The sequence below is a fragment of the Curcuma longa genome, chromosome 8 (genome assembly GCF_044706935.1).
Source record: "Curcuma longa cultivar G26 ecotype Majalengka, Jawa Barat chromosome 8, ITB_CL_G26_1.1, whole genome shotgun sequence".
Taxonomy (NCBI): Eukaryota; Viridiplantae; Streptophyta; class Magnoliopsida; order Zingiberales; family Zingiberaceae; genus Curcuma; species Curcuma longa.
In genome coordinates, this window is record NC_133868.1 from 1953252 (window position 1) to 1978035 (window position 24784).

Consider the following 24784-nt stretch of genomic DNA (forward strand, 5'->3'; position numbering starts at 1 on the left):
TATATTTTGATGACATCTTGATTTATAGTAAAAATTTAGATGAGCATCTAAATCATTTACAAAAAGTTCTACATATTTTGCGAAATGAAAAGTTGTATACTAACCTTCAAAAATATTCTTTTTCCACTAGTCAGATTGAGTTTCTTGATTATATTGTTAGTGCAAAGGGAATTGCAGTGGATGAGGAGAAGGTTAAGGTTATTCGTGAATGACTAACACAAAAAATAATAAATGAGGTACGTAACTTTCATGGGTTGGCTAGTTTTTATAGGAGATTTGTTAAAAATTTTAGTACTTTAGCTGCACCTTTGACTGAAGTTGTTTAAAAGAATGTTGATTTTCATTGGAATAGTGCACAAAATTCAGCTTTCAATTTACTTAAGGAGAAGCTAACTTCTGAACCATTATTTGCATTGCCTAACTTTGCAAAAACTTTTGAAATTGAGTGTGATGCATCAGGAATAGGTATTTGGAGTTGTGCTAATACAAGAAGGTCAGTCCCTTGCTTATTTTTGTGAGAAACTCAGTGGAGCAACTTTGAACTATCCAACCTATGACAAAGAGATGTATGCATTGGTGAGGATTTTAGAGGCTTGGCAACATTACTTGTGGCCCAAAGAGTTTGTCATTCACACTGATCATGAATCATTGAAGCATTTGAAAAGCCAAAGTAAGTTGAATAGACATCATACAAAATGGGTAGAGTTCATTGAGTCATTTCCTTATGTGATCAAGTATAAACGAGGTATGGAAAACATTGTTGCAGATGTTTTGTCTCGAAGGTATACCTTGATCTCTACTTTGAACACTAAATTATTAGGTTTTGAATACCCTCAAGTTAGGTGCATATATGTCAATGACACCTAACTTGTTAAGGATGTCCTTCATATGTTGAGCAGTGGTGACTTTGATAAAGATATCAGCTGGTTGATCTTGTCCATTGATAGGATGAGCTGTGATGATCTTTTCTTCAATTTTTTCTCTGATGAAGTGACAATCTACTTCAATGTGCTTGGACCTTTCATGAAATACTGGATTTGTTGCAATATGAATGGCTGATTGATTGTCACAATATAAGCTGATTGGGAAATTAATTGGAAAACTCAATTCTTCAATAAGGCCTTCAACCATATGAGCTCACTTGTGGCTGCTACCATTGCTCTGTATTCTGCCTCAGCACTAGATCTTGACACAACAGATTATTTTTTTACTTTTTCAAGACACCAAATTTCCACCTACGAACATACAATATCCAGTTGTTGATCTTTTATCTTGATGATCTCCTACCCAAACTGCATCGCAGTATACCACAATTTCTATATTATGGTTATTTCTCATCCAGATTCCTTTTCTTGGTGTCCGTTTCAGATAGTGGAGGATTCTTTTTGCTGCTTTCCAATGACTTTTCCTTGGTGCGTGCATATTTTGGCTAAGTTGTTTTACTACAAATGAAATATCTGGACGAGTAATGGTTAGGTAAATCAATTTACCTACTAACCTTTGGTATTGCTGAATGTCCTCCAAAGGATTGTGATTATCATTTGATGCAGGAGAATTTGAAGATTTTTATTATTAATTTTGATAATTTTTATTTTAATAATTTTTAGAGTTTTTGATATTTAGAGTAGTTTTGAAAAGTTCTATTTTTTTATTTTAGGATTTTCTTAAATCCATTTAGGATTTTGAGAATTGAGTCTGTTAAAATTTTTCTTAGGATTTTATATTTGATGTCTGTTTAGGATTTCGAATCTGTTAAGAATATTTATTTTTATTAGGAATCATTCTTTTCGAGTTTGTTAAGAAATTTTTCTTTTTATTAGGAATCTTTCTTTTCAAGTTTGCTAAGAAATTTTTCTTTTTATAAGGAATCTTTCTTTTAGAGTTTGTTAAAAAAAATTCCTTTTTCTTAGGAATCTTTTTAGGATTTGGGTCTATATAAATATTTTATGAGTTGATGTTTAAAAGAAGAAGTTTTGGTTTAATAATAATTTTGGCAATACCATTTATTTCCCTATTTCCTATTATTCTTCTGAATTAATAGGTTTTAGAAGATTATTTTCGACGTTCGCAGTCGAACCAACGGGTTCAATATTGCCCTCGGGATAATCGCTATCCCGTCCGACGTCAATTGGTATCAGAGCTTTCAGATCGGATGGATCGTCGTCATGGTGGTTATCGTGATCGTGATAGACAAGTTTCGGCTGAAGAAGCCTCGCACCATGATCATAGCACTCGAGACGAGAAACTTCAAGATCTACAGAGACAACTCACAAAGTTATTCTAGCATTTAAAGGTAGAAGATCATAAAAGTCATAAGTTCCTTTATTCTCCTTTTGAAAATTCATTAATTTCCAATCGAGGAGAGATATCAAAGCACAAGTTTGGTTTCAAGAAATTCGGAATCAATCACCCCACCATCTACAACTTCAAGAGAACATAGCTCCGCAGCACCTCTACGTACCCCCTTCCTCCTACGGCGATGAGGACAACCATGAAGATGCGACCCTGACAACATCGAATATGATCAGTGTACTCTTTCGATCGTCCAATCATAGGACGCGGTGAAGATAACAACAAGATCGAAATAATTGATGATCTAGGTTATGACAATACTGACGAAGAGGAGATAGACCTAGACCTTTTAATCGAATATCAAATGTCCGATGGCAATCAACAGTATGGTTCATTACTCACCCTTTGGACTCTGGGATTTTTCTGTCTTCCCAGATATCAGGTAGGAGACTACAGCTGATGCCGAGGAGATTCTGCCAGTCATGCTACCTCACAGCAGTTTGTGATTGTTTTGTATTTGTGGACTTGTGATTGCATGTGTCTGTGTAGTGGTTTTGTTTTCTTATAGTTCGAGTTTATACATCGTATTGCTACTTTGGACTTTATTGCATTGCTTTCATCGTATATGTGTTTACGGATTTTATTCTCTGTTCGAGATTTTAGTATATTGTGTTTTCTGCTGCGTATTATCTCTTTTGCGAAGAATTGACGAGTTTTATTCGTTAATACTTTTACGGATGCATTTCATATATAGTAGGATGTGTTGAGTGGCCGTGTGGGTCACATTTACTTTTATTTTACTTGTATAAATCCATAGCCTGTTATGGATTGGCCGTGTGGGCCTTATATATGTGTATGTATCCAGGGAATTGTCATAGATACAGGGGAGATGCTGCCGAAATTTTTCGGACGGTCGTCTCCCGGGTCGTGACAATTTATTTGGTATCAGAGCGGTTTGATTCGCTCGAGATTTTGCATTTCTGATACCAATTTATTTATGAGCTCTGAGTCCGTTTTGACTTGGTTTACTTCGGTTTGTCGTCGTATCGGGTTTATCGGATTTCGGTTTACTCGATTCTGTTGTGAGATGGAGCTGACACGGCAGAAGATCTCCGGGCAGTAAAGCTGTAAGTATTTCTGGTATATTTCTGCATTAGTTAGAAAATTTATAGTGGTGATATGTACCAGGTACATTTTATTATATGGCCCCTATACTTCGAGGTCGAGGCCGAGGACGAGGTCGACGCCTGGGACGACCTGATATGTCAGAGGAGCCTGATCTTATTCAGGAGAGGGATATACGGGATCAAAACCGTGAATATTCCGATCGGAGAGCCGACTGGTCGATGGGAGAGCCGACTGGTCAGGGGATTCCTCCGCCTATGCCTACTTCTGCTCCGACTGACAGGAGTCGCATTATGACTTTGGCCAAATCGGCCAAAGAGCGCTTTACTTTGTTTCACGGGGGATCTGACCCGTGGATGGCCCGATCATGGTTAGAGAATGTCATGGAGACGTTTGAGTATATGTCCTGTACAGAGGCAGAGATGGTTGGATTAGCTGCATATCATCTTCGAGACCAGGCTCTTACCTGGTGGAAGACCCAGAAGACTATTCTCGGGACTCAGGAGATTTCTTGGACTTCTTTCAGAGAGGCATTTGAGCGACAGTTCTTCCCAGCTACTTTCCGTATGGCACGCCGTCAGGAATTCTTAAATCTGAAGCAGGGAGAGAGGTCTGTTATGGAATATAATGAGGAGTTCACTAAGCTTGCAGAGTTCTGTCCACAGCTGGTGGTACAGGACGAGGATCGGATGGTACAGTTTATGCAGGGCCTTGCTGTTTATATACGTATTCGGATGTCCGGGACTTCTATCCATTCGTATAGAGAGGCTCTTGACCGAGCACTTGCTATTGAGTTGACTCAGCAGCAGGTAGTTAAAGAGAAAGAGACGGCGAATCAGAATGTTCGTGGAAAAACGAAGGGACCTGACTCTCAGTCGACTAGTCAGAAGAGACAGAAGACTGGACAATCGTCAGGAGGGAAGTTTCGTAACACTTCCCATCCAGGTCAGAAAGATAATAAGTGTAAACGGTGTGGATTACATGGTCATTTGATGGCTGATTGTCGGGTGGATCAGCGCATCTGTTACTATTGTAAAAATCCGGGACATATGATCAGAGACTGTGCTCTGAAGGCTCAGCTGGAGTCTACAGGAGCTGCTTCTTCTGGAGGACAACCTACACAGCAGCCGTTACAGAGGACACAGAGGATCAGAGGACCACAGCAGCAGCAGCAGCGACCCCCACCGCCTCAGCCACAGATATACATGCTGCAGGGGAGAGATCAGCCAGCGTATCCCACATCATTCCAGCATCCCACTAGTTCAGAGGCATACTATTCGCAGCAGTATATACCAGCAGTGCCCCAGGCTTATATGCTACCTTCTCAGCGCAGCACCAGTTCTCTACTCCAGTACCTCAGAGTCAGACTCAGACAGAGTGGAGACCCTCTACTTCTCAGCCTATTACTCAGCCGCCCAGTACCGAGGTTGGACGCGTTTACGCTATCACTCGGGAAGAGGCGCAGCGGGCCGATGGATCGGTCATCCGGGGTATGGTCTCTGTCTACTCTATCTTTGCTGATACATTGATTGATACCGGTAGTTCTCACTCTTTTATGTCTAGAGTATTTTTGAGGAAAATTGGTAGGATTCCGATGATTAGATCGTGTAGTTTAGCAGTGTCTTTACCTTCGGGTGAAGTGCTAACTACGAATCAGCAGATTAAGGGATGTCCGCTGGACTTCGACGGGCATACCCTTACAGTGGATCTGCAGATACTGGATATGGCAGAATTTGATATTATTCTGGGTATGGATTGGTTATCCACTTATCATGCTACAGTTGATTGCCGAGCCAGAGTGGTTACCTTCCGACCTCCGGATCAACCCGCTTGGGAATTCGTGGGTACTCAGAGTGACAGTTTATCTATTATTTCTGCCATACAAGCGCAGAAAATGCTAGACAGTGGCTGTCGAGGTTATCTATTATCTCTGAAGCAGACAGAGGAGGACAGTGTTTCTAGTCCTTCCGATATTCGTATCGTCCGAGAGTATCTGGATGTCTTTCCGGACGAGCTTCCTGGTTTGCCACCTCAGAGGCAAATTCAGTTCATTATTGAGGTGATTCCAGGCACTGCACCAGTGTCTAAGGCACCTTATCGGATGGCACCGAAAGAGTTAGAGGAGCTCAAGATCCAGCTTCAGGAGTTACTAGATCGGGGTTTCATACGACCCAGTGTTTCACCTTGGGGAGCTCCAGTCTTATTCGTCAGGAAGAAGGATGGTTCTATGCGATTGTGTATTGATTACCGCCAGCTGAATGCGGTAACCATCAAGAACAAATATCCTCTTCCGCGTATTGACGATCTTTTCGATCAGCTGAAAGGTTCATGCGTGTACTCTAAGATTGATTTACGATCTGGCTATCATCAGCTTAGAGTACGAGATGAGGACATTCAGAAGACAGCATTCCGTACACGATATGGACATTACGAGTTTTTGGTGATGCCGTTCGGTGTCACCAATGCTCCTGCTGTGTTTATGGATCTGATGAACCGGATTTTCTTGGAGTATCTGGACCGGTTCGTTATCGTCTTTATTGATGATATTCTGATATACTCCCGATCAGAGACAGAGCATGAGCAGCACCTCCGTATTGTATTAGAGACATTACGCCGAGAGCAGCTATATGCCAAATTCAGTAAGTGCGCATTCTGGTTATCTTCTGTGGGATTTCTCGGACATATTGTATCGAGCAGAGGCATTTCCGTAGACCCTCAGAAGATCGAGGCAGTTACTGGTTGGGAGCAGCCCAAATCAGTACAGGAGGTTCGCAGTTTTCTGGGTTTAGCTGGATATTATCGGAGATTCGTGGAGAATTTCTCTCGTATTGCTATACCGCTGACCCATCTGACCAAGAAGGGGGCGAAGTTCATTTGGACAGAGGCTTGTGAGACTAGTTTTCAGGAGCTGAAGCAGCGATTAGTGAGTGCTCCGATATTGGTGATTCCGTCCGGAGATGATGGATTCGTGCTCTATACTGATGCATCCTTTCAGGGATTGGGTGCTGTATTGATGCAGCATGATCGGGTAGTTGCTTACGCTTCTCGTCAGTTGAAAGACCACGAGAAGAACTACCCTGTGCATGATTTAGAGCTTGCCGCTATCATCTTTGCTCTGAAGATTTGGCGACATTACCTTTATGGAGTTACATTTGAGATTTTCACGGATCATAAGAGTCTGAAGTACCTATTCACGCAGAAAGAGCTGAACCTTAGACAGAGACGATGGATGGAATATCTGAAGGATTACGACTGTACCATTAGCTACCATCCTGGGAAAGCTAATGTTGTTGCCGATGCGCTTAGCCGGAAGTCTCGAGGGATTCTGGCTAGTCAGATGGTATCCGTGACTGATTTAGTTCGACAGTTTTCTGAGTTGGGGCTTGTGGAGCATAGTCAGACTCAGCGGGGTATTCTGGTTACGATGGTTGCTCAGTCAGAGTTAGTAGAGAAGATTAAGTCAGCCCAGGCTAGTGATCAGCACATCCAGTTTATCCGCAGCAGATTGGATTCCGGTCTGCAGCCAGGGTTTTCTTGGGATGCAGACGGAGTTCTTCGGTTCCGAGGACGACTGTGTGTTCCAGAGCATCCAGTCAGAGAGGAGTTATTACAGGAGGCGCACCATTCTAGGTTTTCGATACATCCGGGTGGTACTCGTATGTATCGGGACCTAAAGCGCTCCTATTGGTGGCATGGCATGAAGAGAGACGTGGCCGATTTTGTTGCGAGGTGTTTGGTCTGCCAGCAGGTGAAGGCCGAACACCAGAGACCAGCAGGATTACTACAGGAGATCCCGGTTCCTGAGTGGAAATGGGATCATATTACTATGGACTTCGTTACTGGTTTGCCTAGGACCCGGAAGGGTCATGATGCGATTTGGGTAGTCGTGGATCGACTAACCAAATCTGCTCATTTTCTACCGATTCGTCAGACTGACTCTCTGGACCGTTTGGCGGACTTGTACTCCAGAGAGATTATTAGGCTGCATGGAGTACCAGAGAGTATTATTTCAGACAGAGATCCTCGCTTTACTTCGCGATTCTGGCAGAGTTTACAGCAGGCACTGGGTACGAAGCTCAGATTCAGCACAGCCTTTCATCCTCAGACTGACGGTCAGTCAGAGCGCACGATTCAGACACTAGAGGATTTATTACGAGCTTGTATTCTGGACTTCGGTGGCAGCTGGGAGGATCATTTGCATTTGGTAGAGTTTGCGTATAATAATAGCTACCACTCCACTATTCAGATGGCGCCATTCGAGGCTTTGTATGGTAGACCGTGCCGATCTCCAGTATTATGGGAGGAGGTTGGCGAGAGACAGTTTTTGGGTCCACAGAGTGTTCAGCAGGATGCCGAGCTTGTTCGTACTATTAGACGACGGATGTCAGAGGCCCATGATAGACAGAAAAGTTATGCAGACCAGAGACGTCGCCCATTGGAGTTCTCTGTAGGCGATCATGTGTTTTTACGAGTGTCACCCACGAAGGGGGTGAAGAGATTCGGATTGAAAGGAAAGTTAGCTCCCCGATATATTGGTCCTTTCGAGATACTGGAGCGGGTTGGCGAGGTTGCATACCGCCTAGCATTGCCTCCGACACTTGCGGGTGTCCACAGTGTATTTCATGTATCTATGTTGCGGAAATACATATCTCATCCTTCGCATATTCTGAGGGAGGTACCTGTTCCTCTTCAGCCTGACGCATCCTATGAGGAGATTCCGGTGCGGATTCTTGACCGGAAGGAGCGACAGTTGCGGAACAAGACCATTCGACTTGTAAAAGTCGGATGGCAGCATCATACGGATGAGGAGGCTACATGGGAGCTGGAGGATGTCATCCGAGCTCGATATCCTCATCTATTTGCTTGAGGTATGATTTAAATTTTTACAGTATTTCTGCATCGTAGTTTGAAAATAACAAATTTGGGGACCAAATTTTTGTTAGTGGGGGAGAATGTAAAATACCAAAACTTCTAGGGATTTAGGGTATTAAATAGGTTAATTAGAGTTTAATTTGTAAATAAACCTAGATTAATTGGAATTTTACTAAATTAAAGGGGTTAATTGGGCTTAGGGTTAAATTGGGTTAGGCCCAATTAGGAATAAATGGCCCAATTTAATAGGTTAAATGGATTAATGGTTATAGGATCCAAACCCGTTAAGCACAAATCCGCCCATTAAGAAACCGATAAAACCTGCGCCGCGATCCTCTCTGCCCATTTCGCGATCGCGCTCCTCTGCTCCCACCTCCGAGTCCTCTGTTCTTCCTTCTTCGTCCCGATCGCGCGGACGACCAGGGATTCAATCACTGAGGGCTTGGTTTCGCCGAGGCTTGGCTGGAAATCCGAGAGGCGACGGCGAAGGTCGGCGAACGGGAGAGTTAGGGAGAGGTAAGGATTCATTTGATCTTTGAGGTCTAGGGTTTTCTAAAGCCTAGATCGATGATTTCTACCGGTTTCTATAGGTTTTGAGTTGAGATCTCCTTTTTGATTTCTCTGATTCCAGCCGAAAGGATTGGATCTAGGTTGGTTGTTCGGCGGCTCTTCCTTGTTTGAACCGATCGGAGCTTGATTAGGGATCTAGGGTTCCCTCAAGGTGAGTTTCCTTTGATTGCTTTGATCTAATTGAGTTTCATAACTCAATTGGTTGAGTCTTGAGCAGATCTTGATTTGGTGAGGTTTCTTGATTCGGCCGGCGACGTTGATTGGCTTGATCGGACGGATCTAGGCTGGGGTTTCAATCAGATATGAGGTAAGTGTTTTGGTCTAGGTGGTTAGCTTGTTCCGTTAACAGATTTGATGTTTGATTTGGAATGAATTCTTCCAGATTTGTGTTGGAGCTTGGATCTTGATTCAGCCGGCAGTATTGTTTGGCTTGAGCTAGGGTTAGGATCAGGGAAGCTAGGTCACGGATCCAGCAAAGGTAAGAATACTCGGATTGTGATTTTGTTGGAAGTCAATTGGAGATTCGGTATGAACAGATCTGTTGATGATGTCTTTAGGTTCCGGTTACAAGCAAGAAGTAGAGAGGAACCAGGGATTATCTTAGGACATATCTGATCTATCTGAGGTGAGTTCTCCGTAATGATTCTGATTAGATCTTCTTATTTTGTCCAAGTGGTTGTTAACTTTAGTTTGGAGGTGAGTTTTCTATTTAATCATGATTGAGTTGGTTAGAGTTATGGATGTGGTTTAGCTTGGGTGATGATTTAAACCTAAGATTTAATGGGTTAATATGATTAATCAATTAATTGATTAATATTCTTAATTAATTAATTGGTTAATTCCTATTTAATATCAACCTAAAGATTTAATTAGTTTAACCTAAAGGTTGGATTAATTTAACCCAAGTTAGGTTAACGGGATTGAGTTAAACTAACCCTTAAGATATAATTTAGGGTTTATTTGATACATTCTGGTATTTAGGATGTGATATTATATTTGCAGGTCCTTGATTGATTTTGGGGCCTTCGATATTATACGGGATTATATTTTCTGGAGGTTCTTATTCGACATACGGTTATCAGGTGGATAGTCTACTGTATTTAGTCAATACAGTTTCTTTTATTCTTTACAGTACATGCTTTCCTTTCATTTCTAGTGATTAGGTTACTTATCATGCTCTTATACTTGTTATAGATTAGATGCTTTGATATTCATGTTTATCACATGCTTGATCTTATTTCTTTGACCTTATTATCAGTTCTGTTTATACCTTTGATGCTTGAGATCATTGTTATCCATGTTTATGATTACTGTCTCTATTTTAGTTATGTTATCATCATGTTGATACCTGTGATCAGTAGGACTTTTCATTAGTACCTACACATGTTAATTAACACGGTGTTAATTAACATGGTAGAGGATGATTATGCTGACTTGATCATGTCATCATGACGCATGAGCTTGATTGTAAATCCCAAAGATGTGGGTGTATCTTGCCGGTAGTTGGCCTATAGTGATATAGGTGGTTATTACCATATTCCATCAGGTGGTGATGAGCTGTATGGCTTACGCAGTCCACTGTATGGCTGCAGCCGAGTCAGTGACTCTGATCTCGACACCGCGACGGTGGTACTCAGTCTGGCTATATGGCTGTATGGCTTTCACGTGCACGTAGCCCGGTTGTATGGCTTTCTGTACGCAGCCGAGAGTTATTCTCTGGACGAGTATTGAGGACAGCACTGGCCATAGGTATTGTACGTAGCTCTTGTCGGGGTTACCTACTGAGGGTGCTACCAGGCTACTTTATTGTAGTGCTGGATTCATAGACCCGCTATTGTCTTACACCTCCGACTCATTAGACATGAGGCGCTGGAGTCAGTGTAGACTGATGCATTACATGCACATATTTGCATGATGAGATTTTTATACATGCATTGGACCGTATGTGTGTGCATTACATTATGAAGTGATTGTGTACTTGTATTGATACTTGGTTGACACATTGCATATATGATCATGCATATGGACTACTACGTGTACCTGAGATATGACATTGCTTATATGATACCTGTAGGAGTTCTGATACCTTATATTGTTCTCCTGTTACTTACCGTTATGCTTCTTTCATATCTGCTCTGTCATATTTTACCTTATTGAGCATGTACTTCTTTCTGATTATCCACTGAGTATTTTTGTACTCACCATTTGGACTCTGGGATTTTTCTGTCTTCCCAGATATCAGGTAGGAGTCTACAGCTGATGCCGAGGAGATTCTGCCAGTCATGCTACCTCACAGCAGCTTGTGATTGATTTTTGTATTGTGGACTTGTGGTGGTTTATACATTGTTGTCGTAGTTTCTATTGTCGTGATTTGCTTACCGTTGAGTTTATTCATCGTATTGCTACTATGGACTTTATTACACTGCTTTCATCGTATATGTGGTTACGGATTTTATTCTCCGTTCGAAATTTTAGTATATTGTGTTTTCTGCTGCGTATTATCTCTTTTGCGAAGAATTGACGAGTTTTATTCGTTAATACTTTTACGGATGCATTTCATATATAGTAGGATGTGTTGAGTGGCCGTGTGGGTCACATTTACTTTTATTTTACTTGTATAAATCCATAGCCTGTTATGGATTGGCCGTGTGGGCCTTATATATGTGTATGTATCCAGGGAATTGTCATAGATACAGGGGAGATGCTGCCGAAATTTTTCGGACGGTCGTCTCCCGGGTCGTGACAGAAGTACAATAACTGCCTAGAGATTTGACTGAGTTAATATTAGAAGATCTTCCTCCCATTCCACCACTTACACGACGACTTTTGATTTTTTATTTTGAAGACACTATCCTAAACTCGAGGATGAGTTCTTTTCAACCTAGTCTGTCTGATGCAGGAGCATCTAGCAACACAATTCGTTCATGCCTTCCGATACAATTATATTCCCTTCGAGCTGTGATGAGAAGAACTTGAGGTTACCAACTTCCCTTTTGGGTCTTGAAAAAGGACGATTGAGATTATCGACAAGAAAGATGTTCAATCCATGGCCTCCTGATGTGTATACTCATGAGTGGATCGATAAGGATTCCTGAAGTCCAGTAACTATTAGAAGATTTTGCCAAATTGATATAAGATGATCTTCTTCCTGGGCGACCACCTGACACTACTTTAAACTTGAGGACGAGTTCTTTCAACTAGGGACAACTGATGCAGGAAGATCTAAAGATTAGACCGTGTGAGATACTGTAGAAGATCAATGACAATGCATACAGGTTGCGCCTTTCGAGTCATTTGAAGACTTTTGGCAATTTTAATGTGAAGCATTTGAGTCCGTGTTCAGCGGATGCTGATGATACTTCTATAAACTCGAGGACGAATTCTTTTCAAGCTGGGGCTACTGATGCAAGACGATTTGAAGATTTTTATTATTAATTTTGATAATTTTTATTTTTAGTAATTTTTAGAGTTTTTTTGTATTTGGAGTAGTTTTAAAAAGTTCTATTTTTTTATTTTAGGATTTCCTTAAATCCGTTTAGGATTTTGAGAATTGAGTTTATTAAAATTTTTATTAGGATTTTATATTTGAAGTCTGTTTAGGATTTTTAGGATTTTGAGTCTATTAAGAAATATTCATTTTTATTAGGAATTTTTCTTTTTGAGTTTGTTAAGAAATTTTTTTTATTATAAATCTTTCTTTTTGAGTTTGTTAAGAAATTTTTTTTTTTATTATGAATATTTCTTTTAAAATTTGTTAAGAAATTTTCTTTTTTATGAGGAATTTTTCTTTTGGAGTTTGTTAAAAAAAATTTCTCTTTTTAGGAATCTTTTTAGGGTTTAGGTCTATATAAATATTTTATGAGTTGATGTTTAGAAGAAGAAGTTTTGGTTTAATAATAATTTCGGCAATGTTTTTTATTTCCCTATCTTCTGTTATTCTTCCAAATTAATAGGTTTTAGAAGATTATTTCTGACATTCACAGTCGAACCAATGGGTTCAATATTGCCCCTGAAATAATTACTATCCCGCCCGACGTCATAGTTGCTATCTACTGATTTTCTCCAAGTTTTCTAGTTTCTTGTAAGAGGTCAAGTGTATACTTTCGTTGGGATAGAACTAGCCCATTAGGAGGTAGGCTAGTAGGAAGTTTTAGTTTTTCTAAATCCTTGATTTCGAATTTAGAATTGAGAAATGATTTAACTTGATTTGTTAGATTTATATCATTTCCTATAATACTTATAGCTTAAAAGAGCTAAGCTGAGTTTAGCATACCATGCCCTTGGAGATTGTTTGAGGCCATATATGGCCTTGTTCAGTTTGCATACCTTCCCTTCATATCTTTTTTGAATTCCTTGTGGAATTTCCATATAGACTTCTTCTTCTAGTTCTCCCTGCAGAAAAGCATTGGCAACATCCATTTGATAAAGTGGCCAATCCATATTTATTGCAAGGGCAAGTAAGACTCGGATGGTGTTCATCTTGGCTACGGGTGCAAATGTCTCCTTATAATCAATTCCATAGGTTTGAGTGTATCCTTTGGCTACTAGTCTAGCTTTGTGTCGTTCAATGGTACCATCACTTTTGTGTTTGATCTTGTATACCCATTTGCACCCTACAGGTTTCTTCCCTTTAGGCAAATTGGTGATCTCCCAGGTGTCATTCTTTTCTAAGGCATTGATTTCTTCTTCCATTGCCTTTTGCCAAGATTGTTGTTCTTTTGCTTCCTCATATGTTCTAGGTTCCTGTGCTTTATCTATGCCACTCAAGAATGCTTGGTGACTTGATGAGATATTATTAGTGGTATAATAATCAGAGATAGGATGACATAACATGCTAGAGTGATAGTATGTTCTACGATTAATCCATTCAGATGGAGGATACCTTATTCTTGTTGACCTCCTTAGTGGTGCAGAAGAGGAGGGTAGATGTTCAGTTCCTCTTGATCCACTATTGTTGGTTAATTGAGACGGAAGTTCATTTTCTCCCCCTTGTTCTAGACTCTCCTCAGTTTCTTCAGTATTGGGATTGGTTCCTTCTTGTGAGCTTTCTAGAGACTCTAAGTTGCTACTTTGAGACGGATCTTGTCTTTCTTCAAGAAATAGAGGACAAGTATCAATTGGGTTTCTTCCCTTTGTTACCTCTTCTTCCTTTGTTTCTGAAAAGAAAAACTCATTTTCCACAAATATCACATCCTTTGATGTGTACATCTTGTTAGTAGCAGGATCAAAGCATTTATATCCTTTTTCTGATGTAGCATAGCCAAGAAAAATACATTTCCTTCCTTTATCATCCAATTTAGTTCTAAGCTGTAATGGGATGAAAGCATAGCATGTGCACCCAAACATTCTTAAATGAGAGATATTAGGCCTTTTATTGTATAGGAGTTCTATTGGAGACTTTCCTCCTAAGTTTTCTGTTGGCATTAGATTTATGAGATGAGCTGCTGTGCTAATGGCTTCACACCAGAATATTTTGGGAACATTAGCATGATTTAGGAGAGTTCTTGCTGTTTCTAGTAGATGCCTATTTTTCCTTTCGGCTACCCCATTTTGTTGAGGGGTATAGGGACATGAGGTTTGATGAATAATTCCCCTTTCTTTTAAGTATTCTCTTATTTTATTGCTTGTGTATTCTCCACCATTATCGGATCTAAGGATTTTAATATTGCCATTGTATTGCCTTGAGATATAATTGTTATAGCTTTTAAAAGCCTCAAATACTTGAGATTTATTGGTGAGCATGTAAACCCAAGTGTATCTGGTTTTATGATCAATGAATGTAACAAAGTATTTATAACCTTGTTTAGACAAAATTGGAGAAGTCCATACATCAGAGTGAACCAGATCAAAGGGTTTTTCATATATAGTGGTAGAACAAGGATAGTTTGCCTTTGTTTCTTTCCCGAGAATACAAGGTTTGCAAATATTATCTAAACTAGCTGTAGGAAAGTAATATTTTAGGACATAACTACTAGGGTGACCTAGTCGAGCATGCCAAAGTTGGGAGTCCTCCTGGCTTGCTTTAAAGACCTGATAGCCATGGTCCAAAACATAAAGGTTATTCCTTCTATATCCCTTGCCAATCAAAAGATTTGTCTTGATATCCTGAAATGATACTTTGTTAGAGTCAAAAATAACCTTACAATCATATTCCTTAGTTATTTTACTAATAGACATTAGATTGGAAGTAAAATTTGGAACATAGAGGGCATCCGTTGGCTTTCCTAATAAATCAATTTCTCCTATTTGATTTACTGTTATGTTTTGACCATTAGCTACCTTAACTGTTTTACATTCTTCCAAGTTTCTGAACTTTATGATTTTATTCCTATCATTTACCATATGATAATCACATCCTGAATCAATAATCCAATGTTTAGTATCTAGAGTGGAGTTTAAGCATATACCTGTTGTAGAGGTTTGGTGATGCTCCTCCATAGAAGTTTGTGCTTTTAATGTTTGCATGGGTTCCTTCTTTCGAAATGCCTTTGGTCTTAAATGAGGATGAAGAAACCAACACTTGTCCTTTGTATGCCCTTTCTTCTTGCAATTGGGACATACTTCTTCTTTTGGATGAACTTCGTTAATCTTGAACCCATGAACTTCCATTTTTTTGTTTGAAGTTTCTTCAATATTCAAGCTTGACTCAGTTCTTTGGATGATTTGCAATATGTCATGATAGGTAGGGAGATTTTGCATTCACAGAATTTCCTGTCTCATAGTTGAGAATGAGTCTCCGAGAGTCATAAGAAGACTAAAAACCTTGTCTTCATTTTGTTGCTTTATTATTTCTGTCGGATCGGTGGTTGGTGGTCGTAGAACCTCAAGCTCGCTCCATAAGTTACCAAATTCTCCAAAGAGTTGTGGAAGAGTCTTGTTCTCTTTTCTCATGTCTGCTATTTGTCTTCTTAATTCGAAGACTCTTCCGATGTTGTTGGTTTGCCCATATAGTGCCGAGAGATGATCCCATAAAGCTTTAGCATTTGGAGAACAAGCAACCATACTCTTGTGAGCTTCATCTAGAGAAAGAAGAAGATGAACAAATACTTGATTATCTTTCTTCTGCCATTCTTTGAAGGTAGGATTAGATTCGATAGGAGGATCCTGAAGAATATGATCTTCAAGGTTATAGGAACTTAGGATCCTCTTAATGAATCCGGACCATTGAATATAGTTGGAGGAACTAAGAAGAAGAGAAGAGTTGAGGGAGTGAGCTTAGTTGCGGAAGAGGTAGACTCTGCTGCTCTGATACCATTATGAAATTTAGCTTTGGTATTAACTTCAAAGCTTGTTACAAAATGAAGGAGAACTCATGAAAAGCTTGCAAGAAAGAGGAGAAAACATGAAACCTTTTCTTCATAATCTTGAAAGTAACCATACAAGGTAGTTTTATAGTGTTACATGCGAGCCTCTTGAACGTTGTGGACACATGAACTGTTGGTGCATGCTCCAACGTTCATGTTTTTGAATGTTGGAGCATTTGATGCATTTAATGCATTAAATGCATTTAATGCACTTAATATTTTTGGATATAGAAGGAGCATTTAATGCACTTCATCATGATGAATTGAAGGATCCTCCTTGTTGCTTTGTCTTCTTGCATGATAAACTACATATGACTTAATTTTTAATTATTTGATGCCTTGAACTTTAACATTATTAATCTAAGAGGCTCATGGTGGGGGACTAATGGGATATTTTGGTGTAAGAAAAACTCTAGAAGTTTTGGTTGAAATGAGATGTAATCAAATTTTTGTGAGAAGTGTATCAGATGAAGCAAAATCCAGATCTTTACCTCATGGATTGTTTACACCTTTACCAATTCCTAGTGAACTTGGGTGGATATTTCCATTTACTTTGTTGTAGGCTTACCTAGATCAAAACGAGGTATGGATTCTATTTTTGTTGTTGCGGACAAATTTTCTAAAATGGTTCATTTTATTCCTTGTAGGAAAACAAATGATGCTAACCATATTGCTGATCTATTCTTTAGGGAGATCGTGCGACTTCATGGAGTTTCAAGAAGCATAGTTTTAGATTGTGATACAAAGTTCCTAAGATACTTTTGGAAAACCTTATGGGGAAAGTTGGGAACAAAGTTTTTATTTTCTACAACATGTCATCCACAAACAGATGGACAAAATGAGGTAGTAAATCAAACTTTCTCTACTTTATTACGAGCTATCATTCAAAAGAATATAAAAGGTTGGGAAGATTGTTTATCACATGTTGAATTACTTATAATAGATCTGTGCATTCTGCTACTCATTTTTCTCCTTTTGAAGTGGTATATGGGTTCAATCCCTTAACTCCGTTGGATTTGTGACCTTTGCCTATCTCTGAGCATGCTAGTTTAGATGATACAAGAAAAGTTAATTTTGTGAGACAAATACATGAGAAAGTTTGGCTGCAAATTGAAAAGAGGACCGAACTATATGCTACACAAGCCAACAATGGACGAAAGAAAGTGATCTTTGAACCAGGAGATTGGGTTTAGGTTCATATGAGAAAGAAAAGATTTCCTGCTAAACGTCTTACTAAGTTGCATCCATGAGGCGATGGACCATTTTAAGTCATTGCTCGAATCAATGATAATGCCTACAAGCTTGACTTACCAAGTGAGTATAATGTAAGTGCTACATTTAATATTTCTGAATTTTCTTCCTTTGATGTAGGTGATCAAGATTCGAGGACAAATCCTTTTGAGGATAGGGGGAATAATGGATCAAACCAAGTGAACAAGTTGCCCAACAAGCTAATATGAATCATGCTCAACCCACTCTAGATGTTGTTGATGATCCATTATGCATCAATAAAGATCAATGAAGCACTCAATGTGCCTAATTGAAGATGTGAAAGTTAAAGTTTCAAGTGAAGAAGGTTTGACCAAGAGCAAGTCATATGGCTTAGTCAACCTAATTCAAGCCTTGAATGGGCTTAAGTATCCACTTAAGTCTCATGTTTATGAAGTAGAGACATGTAGCCTCAATTTCTAGCTTTATTTGGGTTGTAATGATGCCATAAGCTTAAAATGGCTACGTAGTCTATATAGGCTTTTACTAAATAGACTTTCTTTTGGCCTTTACTATATAACTTTATTTGGGTTGTTGATGATGGCCATACATGTATCTAAAGCATGGTGAGGCTCTCACTTGTTAGTTCTTCATTGAACTAGAACTTATCAAGGCATCCCCTTGTAGAGTTCAAAGACATATCAACCTCCATCCCAAGTTTGTGGCATATTCCCTCTTCCTCTATACCAAGGTTATGCTTTCTTAAGTATCAAGTCGAGGTTCTATTCATTATTCTTATCGATTTAAACTTTCCTTGTTTCTTTCTTCAATTAGTTGTGGGTTCTTGAGATTTTTCTCTCATGGGTTCACATCAAACTTACTTTAATAGTGACAAGTGGAGAGGAAGCAAGACCTAAAGAAATCCTTGAATAACGTGACTTGAGACAACACTTGGAACGCATGGAAATCAGATTTAGTCAAATCCTCGACCGATTAAAGAGGCAAGATTCTATTATTATCGGACTACAAAATAATCAAATTGATAGAGTTCCTACACAAAGTGCAAGGCAATATAACTGTGATGACAATGATGATGATGACATTTCTTAGGACATTGATGATAGAGCTTCTAGTGGCAGATTAGGTTATGTTAGAATTGATGGTAGAAGAGGAAGGACAAAAGATTGTGTTGATAGAAACTTGGGCAATATCAAAATGAATATTCCTTCATTTTAAAGCAAAAGTGATCCAGACATATATTTAGAGTGGGAAAAGAAAGTGGAATTAGTGTTTGATTGCCATAATTACTTTGAAGAAAAGAAGGTAAAACTTGGTACTGTTGAGGTTATGCTATTATTTGGTGTGATCAAATTCTAAGCAGGAGAAGAGACAAAGAGAGACCCGTTGACACATGGGAGGAGATGAAATCTATAATGAGAAAGAAGTTCATTCCCACACATTACTATCAAGATTTGTACCAATGATTACAAAGTCTAACACAAGGGTCCAAGACTGTGGAGGAATTACCACAAAGAGATAGAGATTTCCATGATTCAAGCCAATGTGGAGGGGGATTGAGAAGCAACCATGGCACGATTTTTACAAGGTTTGAATTCAGAAATTGCAAATGTAGTGGAGTTGCAACATTATGTGGAGCTTGAAGATATGGTGCATGTCCATGAAAGTTGAAAGACAACTCAAAAGGAAGGGTTCAATCAAGCAGACATAATTCATCCACTTGGAAATCTAGCTAGAATAAAAAAGATGATAAATTTGCAGCAAAGGGTAATACTGAGTTTTTGAAGAATAAAAATGATAGTTCTCCATTGGTCAAAGGTAGAGAACCTATCCAATCTTCAAGAAACAAAGATATTAAATGCTTTAAGTGTTTAGAAAGAGGACATATTGCATCACAATATCCAAACAAAAGAATTATAATTTTGAAAGAAAATAGTGATATTGAAACTATGAGTGAATCTGAAGATGATAGTGCCTTGCCACCATTATTGGAAAGTGATTTTGAAGAGTATCCTGTTGAAGGGAAACCCTCGTCACTAGGTGTGCTCTAAATGTAGTATGATTATAGATGGGGGAAGTTGCACTAACGTAGCTAGTACTCTCTTAGTTGAGAAAACCTACCACTAAACATCCTAGACCTTATAAACTATAATGGTTGAATGATTGCAGGGAAGTTAAGGTCACTAAGCAAATCATTATTCATTGGTAGGTATCATAATGAGGTTCTTTGTGATGCAGTATCAATGCATGCAAGTCATTTGCTTTTAAGTAGACCATGACAATTTGATAGGAAGGCCATGCATGATGGGTAAAAATAAATATTCTTTTATGATGCATGATAAACTTATAACTCTTGTACCATTAACTCCTAATGTAAGAAACAAGAAAAGTTTGGGGGTTTAATTTTAAATAATTAAAACTCTAAATAGCTTAATGAAAATTTGAGGGATTAGTTGGAGGATTTATTAATCTTAATCTTGGTTTACGTTGATTAGTTGAGGATTAAATGAGGTAAATAAATTTTACCCCTAATGACTTTTATTAAAACCTAAGTTAGTAATGGGTTTGGGCTTTAATGTTCGATTAAATTGAGGGTTAAATTGAAGCCCGATCAGTCAATTAAATTGGCCCAATTACAAGCCCAATTAATCGCTATTTGGGTTAATGATTTGGATCCAGGTTGGGTTAAACCCGCTAACCCGTTAGGGATTTCTCTTAAATAATCGCAACCCTGTTCCTACTGATCGCGATCCCTCCCTCTCTCGTCTTCTTTCCCATGACGGCACACAACGCGATCACTTCTCCTTCGCAGTTGTTGCTGGCAATCATAACTCCAGCCATCGGGCTTGTCTCGCCGAGGTTGACTGGGAGTTGCTGGCTGTAGTGATCGACACGAACAGAGGTGTTGGCGGCGACGATCGACACGAATAGAGGAGCGTGATTTTTAGGAATTGATTGGTAAGAGCCTGAGTTCTTTGATTTGTTAGGATTTCTATGGATTTTAAGCCTTGATCTCAGATTTCTTAGAAATAGATCGGGGACGGCAGGTTTCGACAATTGACCCCATCTTGAATGGGGTTGACCAAGATTGCTAGGGCTTCTTTGAGGTAAGTGTTTAATTGAAGCCGATTCTTGTATCTTGTCCAGCTTTGATGTTGAGAATTCTGAGTTTTTTTTAAGTTGTTCTATTTTGTTGGGTTTCAGTGGGAGTTGAATCTATTCATGGATTCTAGATTGGATTTGCAAATTTTAGTTGGGCTTGGTTCTGTTGAATTCCTGTTTACTGTTCGGTTGGATTTCAAGTTCGGATGAGTTTCTGTTGGATCAATTTAGTGTGAGATCCTGTTGATATGATTTGTTCTTATGGATTGTTTCGGTCATGGTTGAGTTCAAGTATGGTTGTGCTCTGTTGAGGATGAAAATTATTTGTTGGTAATCAAGATTTAATTAAGGTTAAGTATGGATTAAGCTTAACCAAATCAGTTGGTGATTAAGATTTTGACCTGATTTGATTGGATCCGGTTGATTAGTCTGTTGGGTCTGTTGACGGATCTGATTTGGCTTAATCTAGTTAAAGTTAACCTTAGACTTGGTTAGGGTTTGACTTGTTGTAGAATTTAAAGTATAATTATATTTAGTGGTGCTGTTTGTTATAATTTGCAAGCCTTGATTGGTGGATCCTACTACGTACGAGGATTTTATTTTCTGGAGGTTCTTGTATCAAAATTCGTCAACCAGGTAAGTACTCCTGTGCTTCGTCAACATAGGTCAATTCATAAGTGCATGATTACTTCTCGTTGTTATCTACCTTATTGTTATCCTTGTTACCTTGTTGCTTAATACCTTGTTGATGGATCTTGATACTTCCATATAGTTGCATTTTACTATTTACCTGTGAATGATGACCTGTTCTAGTTGATGTTGATTATGCCTAATTAGATATATGTTTAACTCGTTGAATTGAACATCATGACATATACATGATAAAAGTAGGTGTCAATCATTGTTGTCATTGTTGGCCTCACTTGACATTGTATGATAGTGGCACACGGGTTGTGAGAGCAATTGTTGCACTAAGTTGAGTGTAACCAAGACTAGCTAGATAGCTCTTCAGTGATATCCTGCCCACTCCCCACTTGATTAGTAGTGGTTTGTTGTTGGAGCGTGTGCATCTTTTCTGTCGTGCGCTCCTGATGGAGTCAAACCAAGTGAACAAAGTTGCCCAACAAGCTAATATGGATCATACTCAACCCACTCTAGATGTTGTTGATGATTATGATCCATTATGTATCAATGGAGGCCCAATTATAAGAGCTAAGGCTAAGAAGATGAAGGAAGCACTTAATGTGCTAATTGAAGATGTAAAAGCCAAAGTTAAAATTGAAGAAGGTTTGACCAAGAGCAAGTCATGTGGCTTAGTCAACTTAATTCAAGCCTTGGATGAGCTTAAGTAGCCATTTAGTCTCATGTTTATATAGTAGAGATATGGGAGTCAACCCAAGTGAACAAGTTGCCCAACAAGCTACTCTTGATGTTGTTGATGATCCATTATGCATCAATGGAGGCCCAATTACAAGAGCTAAGGCTAAGAAGATGAAGGAAGCACTTAATATGCTAATTGAAGATGTGAAGGCCAAAATTACAATTGAAGAAGGTTTGACCAAGAGCAAGTCATGCGGCTTAGTCAACTTAATTCAAGCCTTGGATGGGCTTAAGTAGTCCCTTAGTCTCATGTTTATGTAGTAGAGATATGTAGGCTCAATTTAGGCTCAATTTCTAGCTTTATTTGGGTTGTAATGATGCCATAAGCTTAAAATGGCTAAGTAGTCTACATAGGCCTTTACTAAATGGGCTTTCTTTTGGCCTTTTAGGGTTTTTAGGTCACCCTATAGCTATAAATAAAGGGGGTGACGGCCACACATGTATCTTTTGGCATATTTTCAATCTAAAGCATGGTGAGGCTCTCACTTGTTGGTTCTTCATTGAACTAGAACTTATCAAGGCATCCCCTTGTGGCGTTCAAAGACTTATCAACCTCCATCCCAAGGTTGTGGCGTCTTCCATCTTCCTCTATACCAAGGTTCGACTTTTCTTAAGTATCGGGTCAAGGTTCTATTCATCTTTCTTATCGATTTAGACTTTCCTTCTTTCTTTCTTCAATTAGTTGTGGGTTCTTGAGATTTTTCTCTTTGGGTTCACATCATAATCGATCGGCCTATAGGAGTAATCTAGCGGAGATAAAGGAGCTGCAAAAGCAAGTTGAAGAGTTGATGAGGAAAGGGTACGTCTGAGAAAGCTTGAGCCCTTTTGCTGTTCCTGTTTTACTTGTGCCAAAGAAGGATGAAACTTGAAGAATGTGCGTTATTTCAGGGCTATCAACTAGATTACGGTAAAGTATCGTCATCCCATTTCTATATTAGATGATATGTTAGATGAACTACATGGTTCTTGCATTTTCTCTAAAATTGATTTGAAATCTGGCTATCATCAAATTCGAATGAGTGATGGAGATGAATATAAAACTGCTTTAAAGACTAGGTATAGTTTATATGAATGGTTAGTCATGCCATTTGGGCTAACTAATTCTCCTAGTACTTTCATGAGATTAATGAATCATATTTTGCGTGCTTTTATTGGGGACTTTATTGTAGTATATTTTGATGACATCTTGATTTATAGCAAAAATTTAGATGAGCATCTAAATCATTTACAAAATGTTCTACTTGTTTTGCGAAATGAAAAGTTGTATGCTAACCTTCAAAAATGTTCTTTTTGCACTAGTCAGATTGAGTTTCTTGGTTATATTGTTAGTGCTATGGGAATAGTAGTGGATGAAGAGAAGGTTAAAGCAATTCGTGAATGGCCAATACAAAAACCATAACTGAGGTACGTATCTTTCATGGGTTGGCTAATTTCTATAGGAGGTTTGTTAAAAATTTCAGTACTTTAGCTGCACCCTTGACTGAAGTTGTTAAAAAGAATGTTGGTTTTCATTGGGATTGTCTGTAATCACTGCTGAGTAAAATGTCCTCTAGAAGATGCAGCATCAATAGTCCTCTACGTCCTCTGCAATCACTGCTGAGTAAAATGTCCTCTAGAAGATGTAGCATCAGTAGTCCTCTACGTCCTCTGCAATCACTGCTGAGTCAACTCAATAACAAGTGCTCGGTCTAGTGCCTCTCTGTACAAGTGGATAGAAGTCCCGAACATCCGAACTCGTATATAAACAAAAAGACTCTGCATAAACTGAATCATCTGATCTATGTCTTGGGCCACCAAATGGGGCAAAACTCCACAAGTCTCTGAAAAGTAATGCCTCTCGAAAGCCTCTCTGAAGACTAACCAAGTCAAATCTCGCTCCTAGCGTCGTGCTAGATAGAATACCTCTGAAAAATAATGCCCCTATACAAGACATATACTCGAATGTATCTGTGATGTCCTCTATCCATGATCGAATCATCTACGGGCCAGATCCCTAGTGAAATAAGGTGAAACGATCTTTGGCTAACTTAGCGGTATCGTCTTCGGAGTCTTCCACTACGTGACAAACCTGATCACGAAGGTGGTACACCTCTAACCCGACCTTTTCTGTCTTAGTGCAAACGATACACAAGGCGTACTCAGGTTCTCCAACCAAGAATGAGTAAACCGTGGGTCAGACTCCCCACGGAATAAAGTTAATCGGTTCTTGACCGACTTTGCCCATAATGGTATCCGGCTCAAAACCACTGTCTGGTTAATTATAGTCGGTACCAGGTCAGTAAATATATTTCCTGACCATGCACAACATGCTTGGAAATCTCCGGCTCTACTGAAGTAATAGGTCGTCTAGATGATCGACCTTGTCCTCGGTTTACAGGGATCATATAATAAGATGGTACCTGATATAACTAATATAAATTTTCTAACCAATACAGAAACATACCAGAAATATTACAGATTATTGCCAGGAGATCTTTTGCCGTGTCAGCTCCATCTCATAACCAGGATCGAGTAAATCGAAATCCGATAAACCCGATACAACGACGAATCCAGTAAACTATGGATCGTAAAACCATCAAATAGACAAAAAAATATGACTAATACCAAAAGTACTAAATCTGTTCTAAATTCATAAGGAAACTAAGTAAAATCCCTAAAACTAATATGACTAAAATCCTAAAATTTAATGCTTAATCTAATATGAACCCTAAAATCTAATGCAATGATAAATTCCGATGCGATGGTAAATCTGAAATAAACCAAGGTCAAAATGGAACCAAAGCTTCGATAAATCCAAAATCTAATTATGACTCTAAACTAAATTGGATCCTAATATGCTCTGATACCAAATAAATTGGTATTAGATACACAAAATATGCAACAAATCCCGAAAGATCGAACTGCTCTGATAC

The 24784-nt window shown here is 39.0% G+C and overlaps 1 protein-coding gene across 1 annotated transcript; it reads left to right on the forward strand.

Moving 5' to 3' along the window:
• The first annotated feature begins 3554 nt into the window (after nucleotides 1-3554).
• Nucleotides 3555-5015, forward strand: LOC141833172 (uncharacterized). The gene is made up of 3 exons (XM_074720558.1): nucleotides 3555-4648; nucleotides 4714-4955; nucleotides 5005-5015. The coding sequence occupies exons 1-3, from the start codon at nucleotides 3555-3557 to the stop codon at nucleotides 5013-5015; spliced, it is 1347 nt and encodes a 448-aa protein (XP_074576659.1).
• The last annotated feature ends 19769 nt before the right edge of the window (nucleotides 5016-24784 follow it).

Bases quoted from the DNA above. Each gene is read 5' to 3' on its own strand.
- LOC141833172 (XM_074720558.1), top strand. From the start codon at position 3,555: ATGTCAGAGGAGCCTGATCTTATTCAGGAGAGGGATATACGGGATCAA. The intron at 4,649-4,713 runs GTATCCCACATC...AGTATATACCAG, and splicing joins CAGGGGAGAGATCAGCCAGC to CAGTGCCCCAGGCTTATATG.